Raw genomic sequence first — 12846 nt, 5'->3', positions numbered from 1 at the left:
CATGTGAACCTGAAAAAATTCAAATAAAGAACTTAAATTAAGATATTATGTGAGCATTATAGTAAAGAACTTAAGATAAAGTACAAGAGGGGATATATAGGTTGAACCTGAATTGTTCTTCTTTTCTTCTTAGCAAATTATATATGTTCATTGATGTATGTTGAATAAATAAAAACAAAACAAAGAACCTCTTGATAATCCTCCCATTAAAGCCCATTATGTCTGTACTTTTCTAAATAGCTGGTGAGGGGAAAGCAAAATATATACTATGTAAAAATTTAATCAGTTGACTCAGAGGAATTTTTTTCCAATATCTGTAAGTATGAAATGACAAAGTGATGTATATTAAGTGGTGTTATTGGAACTTTTTCTCTTCAGTCTTAAAAGTAGGCCAGATGCCCATATGTCAAAGATTGGAGCAATGTGGTTCTGCCCAAGGGTAAGAGGGAGCAGTAAGATAATTATTCAAATTTACTCCAGATTTGGGTTTGTGTAGACATGATGATTAACAATAACAACACATCGAATATCTACTTTCCTTTGGATATTTCTAAAATAATTCCAGAGTCAGAACTATACAAATGTGCATTAAGTCTATTGTGAAGCCCAACTTCACAACTCAGGCCTCCAAAGCCAGAGCTGCGTGCCCATGCCATCAAAGGATGAAATCTACAAATAACTAAATAAAGGTTAAAATCTGAACTGGACCCTCTGCATTGCTTAACATTCTCGTGAAAATTACTTTGATTTTGTTGCAGGAATCAAAATAATCCAGCTCTCTTGAAGGAAGCCTACTGTCCACTGTAAAGTAATAATGTTTTTAGGGACTTCTGAGTATGTATTTTAGAATCTCTTACTTAAATGCATGGTCTAGAAAATGTCAATCACTAATCAGAAAAGGCTAGTAACATTTCATCATGACAAAAAAGCAAAACTAAGGTTCCTCATACAATAAGAAAATGAAACAGCACTGGGCTCTTGAGATTTGGGGGGAAATCATTCAAATACACAAGAGGCATATCTATTTTCCAAAAAGGGATTTTCTTTGCTTGTTTCATGACAATAAACATGGAAAATGTTAAGCATCTTACAACAGATACAATAACAAAAAGAAACATCAATGGGGATTTAATCAGGAGCTGCAAACAAGTTGAGAATCAACTTTACTAAAAATAAAAAATAAAAAAATAAAAAGAAGGAATATGAACTCGGAGGAAAAAAATGAACACAGTCATACCTACAGATGTTTTAGAAGTATGATGATTAATGACTTCTTTATGCCTGTATTGAATTACATTATGCCAATGTCTTGTTTCTTTTTTTGGCAATTGTGGGAACTTTTGTTTTAACTCATCAAAAAAATTGTTTTATTAGCATAAGTAACCTCACATATCATTACATTGTTCTTTTTGCAACTTGCAAGAAAATTTGTGTAATGCATGAGTAAAACTGGCTCTTTAATCATTCTAAAACTTCATTCTTTTGAAAAGAAAAAAAAACTAGTATTTATAGCTCGGTGCTTCCATCACATCAAGAATCTATTCTAAGAAGAAGAAAAGTCACATGCTTATAAAGAACCAAAAATTCCACATTAGTGAAAATTTTAAGAAGATTTTCCAATCTTTGAAAATTATACACCTAAAATTAAAAGTCCTTCATATCAATATAATGATTTAATAGTCCTTCAATTAGCAAGACATACACATTTATTCATTAAATAAATATTTCCCTACATATGCCCCTTCACTGAGAGCTATACTCATGCTTATCTTCCTGTATTGAGTTACACCACTCAGCAGATTAGCTATAAAGCCACCTGTGTTGGAGGAGAGACAAAGAATGAGAGAAAGGACTGCATCCAATCAACACATAGCTTTTCATGAATACCCTTCTCTCTACAAATGCTACCACCATTGGTAGGCTTTGAAAACTTAGCCACGTGTGCTCTACAGGCAACAGAGCGCGATGAAATAACAGCATGCAATTCATCAAAATGGCCAAACAGTTCTCCAAGAAAGAACACCATATACCGCAGTCAGAAGCAAGAGTAAAGAGCTCATCTTTAACCGTGTGAAGTACATGTTGGCAGATCATGGGTTATTCATCAGAGTGAGCCACATCTTTCTATGGGTAACTATGATTAATCAACACATCGTGCACAGAGTGAGCACATTTTTCTGGTGAGGAGGAAACAACACAACACATATTAATTTTCAAATATTCGGAAGCCTCGGTTGATTATGTTAGCTGGCACTCCAGCATGTAGGCACAAAGTCGCTGTGGGGATTACCTTAAAAAAACCACTTCCTGCTTTTCCTGCCATGCTCTCCATTAAATAAGACTGAGGTGCAAGTACCAATCCGGAAGGCTACCTTCATTTGAAAGACACATCCCTTCAAAGAAACCTGAGGTGGCCCAGGTTTTTCAGGTCAAAGTAATTTAATGTTGGGGTTCTGCACTGCTTTAAGGAGGCGAGCCTAGTGTTTTTACATCCCGTGTAAAATATATGCTAGAGATGGGTAGCTCAACTCACTTTCTACAGAGATTCACTAAACTCTTAATACTTGGCTCACCTAAAATATATATAACTTTTAAGTAACAAGCAATTTGGGATCATAAATACAACTGATTATCAGTGCCACTTTGTAAGTGAGAACTTAGTTTCCCTACCTCCCCACCCCACCTCCCACTAAGTAATGTAAAGATAAAAGTGGGCAAGGATAAAGTTCACTCTGGTTATGCCCCATAGTCATGACAAGACAACACGTTTAGTTAGGTTTTTATAAGTCATCTTGAGAAATAGACTAGAATTGAGATGAAAATACCTATTCTTGTACCCCCCAAAAAATACACTGCTAAAAATAACCTATCACAGAACAGAAATGAAACAAAAATCTTACTTTTAAAAATTCCCCCAATTCCCTATTTTCCAAAATATATTTTTAGAAGCAGTCGTTTCGAAGAGTCTCCACGGTCAGAGGCTTATTCTATCTGGAAACAGCAGGTAAAGACTCTTAAGCACAGTGTACACTTGTGTATTCTTAGCTGACCTACTGTACCCCTTCAACTCAGACTTATGCTATGCATTCAGAACAAAACTCAGACATTCCATTTTCAACCTTTCTAGATCACTACTGAGAAGCCAAGAATCTGCCGAGCACTGGAGATGCCTTTAAGTCCCCTCTTACCAGGTGTGAGCCACAGTGAAGCGACGCCGCTGTCGGATGCTTTTATTCACCAGCAACTTTCTGAAAAAGCATGGTGAATTCCTTGGTGAACTGCGTGGAGAAATTTTGGGAGATGTAGGTCTGTTTCCTGGTAGCTTTGGAAGCTCAAGCTCCAAGCGCATCTGCTCCTTGAAAGTCTTTATGCAAACCTCAGGTTCAGAAGCAGTAAGTTCTTTGGGAGAATTTTTTGCTGTCATGTCTCTTGTGGAGCGCTAGCTTTCACCATCCAAAACAACAATCTCGAACATAGCAAAGGCACTGCCGCAGGTTAAAAGGCTGCTGGGTCCGCACACCCTTCACAGGCTAATTTGAGAAGCTGTGGTTCCAATCCTGGAGCACTTCAGAGCAAGAGCAGCACACTGGGAGACTGGCAAGGCAGCCTGTCACAAGGAGCTTTATCAGGCTGCCTTAGCCTCTGAAAATGCGCCAAAGTGCTTCCTCTGTCACCAGCCTCCTTGTGGATGGGGTTTGTCTGCAAGTTACACACTGAGACTCACTGAATCCATTCAGCTGAATATATCAACTCATGAAATATTCATGAGGGCCTTTGATAAATCCTTTACAGGTATTTTCTTTTTCTTTTTTTTTTTTTTTAAAGAAAACCTTATCAAACAAGCTGCCTTAACTCGGACAGTAAGCAAAGCCTGGCCACCCAGTCACTTTTGTCTGCACAAAGGGCGGAACCAGAGTCCATCCAGCATGTGCTTTTAAAGTCTTCATTCAGAATTATCTTGCTCAGCAAAGCACACAGCCGTAACTCCGCCTATCAAACGCCATTGGCCCAGGATTCTTTAAACAACTGGGCTGTCTCCCCCCAACCCCTGAAAAATACCCTCCACTGCTCGGATTGGCACTAAATTTGTGAGGCTACCGTCTTTGTCACAGTCAAAACTGATTAAGTCAGGGATTGCCAAAAGCCTCAATAGAACAGCTTTTCAGATTCCATTTCTAAAAATCAAAGAGCTGAATTGCTGAAGTTCCCCCACCCCCCTCTTCAGAAGATCCCAAACGGCATCAGTTTAAAAAAAAAAAAATGTCACTTAACAGGAAAACACTGGCTTCGGTTCATTCCCCCAAGGAATTTAAAACCTAATTTTTATTCCAATAAACATTATTCTCATTGTTCTCTTTATGCTCATTGTTTGCAATGTGCCCACGGAAGCCACTCGAAACTGAATGCAAAACCTCTTCTGATGGCCAAAGCACCCCTAATCTGAAATGGAAGGAACAGCCAGGAAAAACGTGTACCCCAAGTTAGGTACTGTGCATGTGTTTATGTGTGTGCAGAGAGGTGCACAAGAATGTGTATGTTTGTGCCTTAGTGCACCAGAGAGTGAGTTTTTACATGGCTTGTGAGAAGCCTTGTAGTCAGGGCATGTCTTCAACCTGACTTGGCTTGGCTTTTCTTTGCTTTTTTCTTTCTTCTTTTTCTTTATCTGGGCATGGGAGTCCGGCTTCTATATATTGAAAGGCACACTGAAGTATAACGAGGATCCTTGTATGTTGTAAGATATGTATTCACAATGATGGTCATTGGAGCCAGGTTGATCTCAAATAAATGTGACAAAGCACGATAGGATTAGTCAGCAAGAATGATAGAAAAGGGGAAGATGCATAGTAGGACTTCAGGGAAAATTAAACATTCATTTTTTACACTAATGTGTAAGGTCGTCCAGCTGTATAAAATCCCTCAATATGCCACACGCTGAAAACTTTAGAGGGCTAAATAACAGCAGAACATCGCCTCTGTGTAGGAGCAAAGGATCCCGTTGTAAGCCTTAGGGAAGTGACTGGAACTTAAACTACTGATTTCTAAGCACTACTTCAGAAAACTCATCGGGATCTAAACAACTAACTAAAGCGCACTGTAAACAAACGTGCAGTCGTGGGATTATAGATGGTACTGAATGATCCTGGTTTAGCAAATGATTCCTCAAACAAGGAAACAGAGCCAGGGGACTGAAGGGAGTCATCCAAATCCATCCTGGTGACATTCAGGTTTCCTGACTCCTGGTAGTACTACTTATTTCACTATAGAGTGTGCTTTGGTCTAGGCAGGCTTCTTGGCATTGGAAAGTATTTTGAGTACCTTGAGAAGACAGAATGTTGATAACATGGAGAAAATGTGATTAATCTACCTACTATTTGCTAAATTCTGCGGCAAGTCTTTTACCCAAAATACTATTTTTTGAAACTGGGACCTGGGATTATATGATTCTATCATGATTCACAGTAACCAATAAGCAAAAATAAAACAGCAAGAGGGACTCATTAAAGCTATTTCTCATAGCTAATTTTCAAAGTTGACAAGATAAGTAAGAATTTTAGGAATTTCTTCTCAGAAAAAAAGAATGGCAAATTGTGTAGCCCTAATATGGCTAAGGATAAGTTGAGATTCTGAGAGGCAAATGCTGTTTGTATCACGTCTTGATGGCATTCCACACACCTGTCTTCAGTCTGCCAACAGTCTCACAGCTATACAGCCTGCTATCCCTACCCACCCTTGGAGGAAAAAAGGGTCACCAAGAAGGTTAACTAGAATGCAACATTTAAAAGATAATCAGACTCTCTGATAGCCTGAATTTTTCATACTTATAGTGTTTATAAATAAATGAAGAGAAAAGCAGGGCTGGGGTCTCAGGGCCATGTCCCCCGTTGTCCAGTTTTCTTCCCTTGAATGGCAGTTCCCCAGGAGCACCACAAGCTGGGGACCAAGCCTTGTGGGAAGTGTTAAAGATTCAAACACTGGCATCCTGTGCTATAGAGGCGTCTGATTGTTCAAGCAGCATGTGTATGGTAGAGGATTGCAAAATCAATCATCAATAGGAGGAGAGGAGCTCGGCCCTGTGAAGGTTCTGTGCCCCAGTGTAGGGGAATGCCAGGGCCAGAAAGTAGGAGAGGGCTGGGTGGCAGGCATGGGGAGGGGGGAGGCAACAGGGGTTTGTTTTTGTTTGTTTTTTTGTTTTTTGGAGGGGAAACTGGGAATGGAGAAATTCGCATGTAAATAAAGAAAATATCTAAAATAAAAAAAATAAAAAAAAGAAGCACCAAATAAAAGAGGGTTTGAGAAAAAAAAAAGAAAGAAAAGAAACATCTAATGAACAAAAAAGGAACCTTCCTGTTTCCATGTAATTCTAAGCCTTTGGCACCTCAAAAGGAGAAATGAGTAATCACACTTCATCAGTTTATAAATATATACCCTTGTGAATTCTTGAAAATTCCATCTATAGTATATCTCAGTATTAAATAAATAAGTCTCTGGTATCACCATCCTCTCCGAGAAATAAAGAATAAACTTACTTAGCAACGGACAATTATTTGTTATAAATATTGGGGATATATTAGTAACTTTCTAAGCTGTAAAGAAAGGCCAGTTATTTATTACCAATAAAATGGTGTTTATAATACAAACATTAACACAGTTTTTAATGCTTTAAAAACCCATCACCTTTTTAATAGCATGGTTTTATATAAGATAATTAGTCTTTTCTATTGACATCAGTGTAAAATTTGAACTTCCAAAGTTGCCATTGAATAAAATTTCTCTGAGTATCATTTTCAGCTGACCTTGGTAAAACTAAAAAATTCTAAAGACATAAAACTGAACTTCCTGTACCCTTGTCTTAGTGCAACACTGAATTCAAAATAACAGTGCTATAATTTACTATGAATGCAAAACTGAAGATCTGAGATAAAAGAACATATTCACAAGATTTTTTATTTTTTAAAAGAGTGTAGTCAAAGCTAACAATATTAACAGTCAAATTCTTAATTAAGTCTTTATCTATTTCACTATCTAGCTCCTTCTTGCCAAAACAATACACCATCTGAGTAACAGAAGACACATCAATTCCTTTTCTTCAGTCCAAGGCGAGGTAATGAGAGGAATTGTGCCAACAAAGGACTATAGCCACTTCCAACTAACAAACAGTCAGGATGCTTTTATGCAACAGTATTGATACAAATTACAGTTTCAATGCTAGGCAATGGAGCTGGAGAATCATTCTCGCATGATTGAAAGAAACATAATTCAGGACAGAATACAAAAAAAAAAAGTTTTTATTCATCTTGGGAAAGTACAATTAACTGACATGTATAAAGAAACCGCCACTGAAATGGCACCACAAGAAGCATCTCTTTCCACTTAAGCACTGGTACCTTTCATCATATGAACAGTTTCATGCTTCCCTTTAATGATTAACTGATGACATCAAAACTGTTGGCATCCATCATTTCTGGAATTCAGTTCCATTGTGCTATATTATCAACTTTTCTAAATGAAGTATAAGTGGGGGAAAGGAGGGAAAACTTGTAGGCACTGGAGGTGTACCTCACCTTGCTTTGCATGCTCATGGCCCTAAGTTTGGGATTCAGTGCCAAACAAGATACAGCTGAAATGTACTGCACTCCAAATACCATTGTGCGGCTTATTATCCTGCATTTCTAGAACATTCAAGAGATAGTACATGATATCTGCTCACTGAACATACATTATTTTGTCCATTTTCAAATGAGAACATCAAAACAAAAAAAATGTATAATTAAGGAATTGTCAAGTAGGTAAACCCAGGTCTTCCTACTCTTGCATGGATGATTACACTGTTGCAGTGTTCCTGAAGAGATTGGTATAAATACAGCTAAAAGAATAGAAGATGGGCCAGTCTCTCTGGGATGGTGTCCTGAGCAGACCTTGGGCACAAGCTCTGCAGCCAGTCCCACAACACCCAGAGGAAGCTCCACTCCCAGGCTCTCTGATAGTCTCAGGATCAGAGGTGAGGAGGACCCAGCATCTGTTCCAACACTGGGAGTAACTGGGATCAGTGGGACCAGGCACACAGGAACTCCACCAGCAGAGTGGCTCAGGTTCCTTCCAGTCTCTCTGGGCTGGTGTCCTGAGCAGACCTTGGGCCCAGGCTCAACAGCCAGTCCCACAACACCCAGAAGAAGCTGTTGCACTCCCAGGTGCTCTAACAAGCCCAGGGTCTCAGGATCCCAGAATCACAGATCACAGAGACAGCTTGACTCTGAGGAGTTCTGACACAACCAGGATCACAAGAAGGACAGACTCCAGTCAGATTTAACAAGGGCAGGTAGCACTAGAGATAACCAGATGATGCTTGGCAAGCATAAGAATATAAGCAACACAAACCAAGGTTACTTGGCATCATCAGAACCCAATACTCCCACCATTGTAAGTCCTGGACACACCATCACACCTGAAAAGTAAGATTCAGATTTAAAATCACTTCTCATAATGATGATACAGTATTTTAAGAAAGACATAAATAGCACCCTCAAAGAAATACAGGAGAACACAGGTAAACAGCTAGAAGTCCTTCAAGAGGAAACACAAGAATCCCTTAAAGAGCTATAGGAAAACACAATCAAACAAGTGAAGGAAATGAGCAAAACTATCTAGAATCTAAAAATGGAAATAGAAACAATAAAGAAATCAGAAAGAGAGACAACCCTGGAGATACAAAACCTAGGAAAGAACTCATGAGTTTTAGATGCAAGCATCACCAACAGGATACAAGAGAGAGAAGAGAGAATCTCAGTGGCAGAAGACACCATAGAAAACATTCACACAACAGTCAAAGAAAATGCAAAAAGCAAAAAGCTCCTAACCCAAAACATCCAGGAAATCCAGGATGCATTGAGAAGACCAAACCTAAGGATAATAGGTATAGAAGAGAGTGAAGACTCCCAAGGTAATGGGCCAGTAAATATCTTCAACACAATTATAGAAGAAAACTTCCCTAACCTAAAGAAAGAAATGCCCATGAACATACAAGAAGCCTACAGAACTCCAAATAGATTGGACCAGAAAAGAAATTCCTCCTGTCACATAATAATAAAAACACCAAATGCACTAAACAAAGAAAGAATTTTAAAAGCAGTAAGGGAAAAAAGGCCAGTAACATATAAAGGCAGGCCTATCAGAATTATGCCAGACTTCTCACCAGAGATTATGAAAGCTAGAAGATCCTGGGCAGATGTCATACAGACCCTACAAGAACACAAATGCCAGCCCAGGCTACTATACCCAGCAAAACTCTCAATTGCTATAGATGGAGAAAACAAGATATTCCATGACAAAACAAAACTTACACAATATCTTTCCACAAATCCAGCCCTACAAAGGATAGTAGATGGAAAACATCAGCATAAGGAGCAAAATTACACCCTAGAAGAAGCAAGAAAGTAATCTTTCAATAAATCCACACAAACCTAATTCCACCTCTTACAACAAAAACAACAGGAAGTGACAATTACTTTTTTAATATATTAATTTGAAAATTAATATTACCAACATATCCTAATTGATTGAAATCCAAAAATATGAGGAACTAGAAATGTGTTGATTGTCATCCAATGGTCTCTCTAATTTGGTAATTGGAGAAATAGGTCCAATATTGTACAATCTATATATACTTTCAGCTTGTTTGTTCATGACAGTGTCTTGCTGTGTACAACATAAGAGTTTTGAAATCTTGCTTCTCCTATCTCAGCCTCTCTATTAGTAGTATTGTTTATTCCATGTTTCTATACTATACTATGGTTTTCAGAACAGCTTATATATTTCAAAAGTATTTATATACCCAAGGGAGACATAGACAATTAACTTGGGAGGTGGCTTGTAGGAAAGAAAACAACAAAGAGTGAAACTGAATGTTTTGCTTGACATTTGTAGCTCATGTATCAAGTTTGAAGAAGAGGACTTTATAAGTTACTCTTTCTCTGAGATGAATGCTTTTCCAAATTACCACAGCTAATGAACCAGATTCTTACCCTCACCTAATGTCTGTGCCACCCTCCAAGCAAAACCACTGTTCACTGAAACAGTTGGTGAATGACTTTATGGATAGACCATCTTAATACACCCACCATTTCTTAAATGAATGTAACCTGTTCTCTGGGGACTGAGAATAAAGTCACTCACTCAAGTCAAATAGTTTTGACTCAAGTCAAATAGTTTTGACCATAGCAGGAAGTCTGTATCCAAAAATTTCGCCTACAATTCATTTCTTGGCACCGTAGAACTGTCAACTCTCAGCTTAGCTACAATGGAGGTAAAATCCTTAGGTGATGTGAGGGGTCATTGAAGTACAGCCTTATTACAATGAAATCCAGTGTCTAAAAATTGTTCCTAATTTGGGCTTGTACCACAGTAAGAGCCAAGATTTTAAACTCTACTAAATATAAAACAAACAAACAAAAAGACTTTATATATTTATGTTGGGTTAAGAAAATACTAATAGTGATGTATTATTTTGAAATATACAGTTAATATGTTTGGTGTTATTTAAAATTTATATTGAGAAAAATATGTATTTTCAGTATTGCTGTAGACAAGCATCTACATAAGACTGTTAAATTGATTATTGTTTTATATCAAACAACTTTTATAATACTTATTTTTATTGTTATAATATTTTATAAATTTTAAGAATATGACAAAAAGATATTGTAGGTATTGAAGGGGGGTCTTTGGGAGGAGTGGGGGTACAAAAGGGAAACAAGAATGTGATTTACTTCTAATTACTTAAAATATGTTTTTAAATGTTAAAAAATTCAAACACATTGAAATCATGTAACTTTCTCATTATAATGCAATAAAAGTGAAAAAAAATAAAAAAGAATAGAAGATGGAATGTTTGTTCCCAGAGTGGATCTGGTCATAATACAGGAAGCACTAAATGTCTTAACTCTGAAGTGACCATAGTGATCAGAAGATAATATTAAGGCTTTGTTTTTTTATCCATAGGTTCATATTTAATTACTCATCATTAGTGAAGCAGTCAGTGTTCAAGAAAGATCAGTTTACACCTGTGTAACCTGCATCCTAAGGAGCAAGATGGGTGGTTACATCTCAGATACTGAGGCAATGATGTGATTCCTGGAGGTGCATTCTTAAAAACAACTGCCCATTCAACATCCTCCAGTAGCTTTTCAAAACCCAGAAGAAATGCCACAGAAGCCTAAAGGGCCCCAGTGTGCCTCTCTTCTGTTATCTGCAATCCTCTCTGGCCTCATCTCTGGATTCTGCCCTCTGCTCTCACTCTGCTCCAGAAACTTGGTTTCCTTGTTCAGGGTGTGCAAGCTTCCCTTTCGCAGAAATATCTACATGGTTTAAATATATTATTTGCCTGCTCATCTTCCTAGACTTTAACTTTTATGAAGGAAATTATTTTTTTCCATCCCTCTGGGAAGAATGCCTTCCACATGGTAAGTATTTCCTAAATACTAATTGACTGAGGAAATGATTTATCTTTCCAGCGCAGAGTAAAGTGAGAGAGGAGCAGTCAAACCAAAATGGGAGAAACGACTACTCTTAAGTTTGAGAGGGTTCATGTTTTACCATTTTAATGATTTTTATTGTTTAAGAATGTGAAATTTTTATTAATCCACTGAGAATTTCTTACAATAATATAATGAATTTTTATCATATTTCTTCATCATCCTCAACTGTTTCCAACCCCACCCTTCCCCCCTCCAAACTTCTTGCTCTTTCTTTTTTGTTTTATAACCAAGTCCAATTTGTGCCGCTCAGTTATCATGATATAGAGTCATCCAGTAGATTGTGGGCACCCTACAGAGACCACATCACAGACTCTGTCTCCTGCGTTTTCTCAAGTTCTCATATCTGACTTATAAAATGTATGCTCTTTTTCATAAGTCTACTTTACTTAAACTGTGAGCAGCTAGTCTTGTGTCCTTCCTCATGTCATACTTCTCTCAAAGGCGCACACAAGACCTACTCATATGACATCTGGTTGGCCTTGCTTCATCTTCTTAGATAGTGGTTGAGCAATTAATGGATTGTTTAGAATATGATTTTGGCAATAACCAATTAGTCCGCAAATCCCTTTAGTTGCCTTTTTTGTCACTGAGAGTTAGAAAATTCTTAATATAGTAAAAGTAGAATCGAGATTTATGAGCAATACTGAGGGAGTTTTTACTATATTACCCACATATTTCTCTTGCCTAAGTTGCATTTTGTCTTCTGGTACCTACAGTCCATCTTAGTTGCTATATTTTGTTTTCTAATTATTGTTATTCTCATTCTCACTTCAGTGTAAGTGAAAAATCCCAATGTGCTGTACCCTCTGCTGGTTGGATGGGGCCTGGTGGTACAGACTTGGTAAATGCTCGCTATGCCATGCTTTCTGGAGTAAGAAAGTTGGGCACCTCTTGCACTAGGTGCTTTCTGTGGTGGTAGGTAACATAGAAGAAAAATACTGAGGAAGTATCTTTCGTTTTCTAAGTCACTGTACCATCAAGTTACATCAGCAGTTATGAGTCAGATACCCAAAGTACAAAGAGAGAACTTGTCTGCAGGATAGGTATGTGACAGCTGCATGAAGAGAGGGTTCTTCAGTTCCCAAAGATCATTCCAACCTTCCAAAAAACAGCGTGTAAAAGTGATCTCACATCAGTGCTAGAAACAAGAAGGCATATTTGGGAAGGCCTTACTATTTTTATTTTTTCAAAAACTAGCTTCTAGCTTTTGTTTATGCTCCATCCTGTCGTCCATATTAAAAGTACTACAGCCTTGATGTCTCTATAGTTAAAGAGGCTAGGTATAATAATTACCTCTTTTTTTTTTTTTTTTTTT

The 12846-nt window shown here is 37.7% G+C and overlaps 1 protein-coding gene across 3 annotated transcripts in view; it reads right to left on the bottom strand.

Moving 5' to 3' along the window:
* Pde4b (phosphodiesterase 4B) overlaps window positions 1–12846 on the bottom strand; it is a 539717-nt gene that overhangs the window by 363066 nt on the left and 163805 nt on the right. The window contains exon 1 of one of the 3 annotated variants that reach the window (XM_031377965.1): window positions 3189–3909. The exons of the other annotated variants lie outside the window; for them this stretch is intronic. Within the exon in view, the coding sequence (XP_031233825.1) occupies window positions 3189–3424 (236 nt within the window). The 5' untranslated portion in view covers window positions 3425–3909. Of the gene's footprint in view, window positions 1–3188; window positions 3910–12846 lie in introns of those variants that run through there. 3 annotated transcript variants of the gene reach the window in all.

The sequence above is a fragment of the Mastomys coucha genome, unplaced genomic scaffold (genome assembly GCF_008632895.1).
Source record: "Mastomys coucha isolate ucsf_1 unplaced genomic scaffold, UCSF_Mcou_1 pScaffold18, whole genome shotgun sequence".
Lineage (NCBI taxonomy): Eukaryota > Metazoa > Chordata > Mammalia > Rodentia > Muridae > Mastomys > Mastomys coucha.
This window is presented reverse-complemented; position numbering and strand designations above follow the sequence as displayed.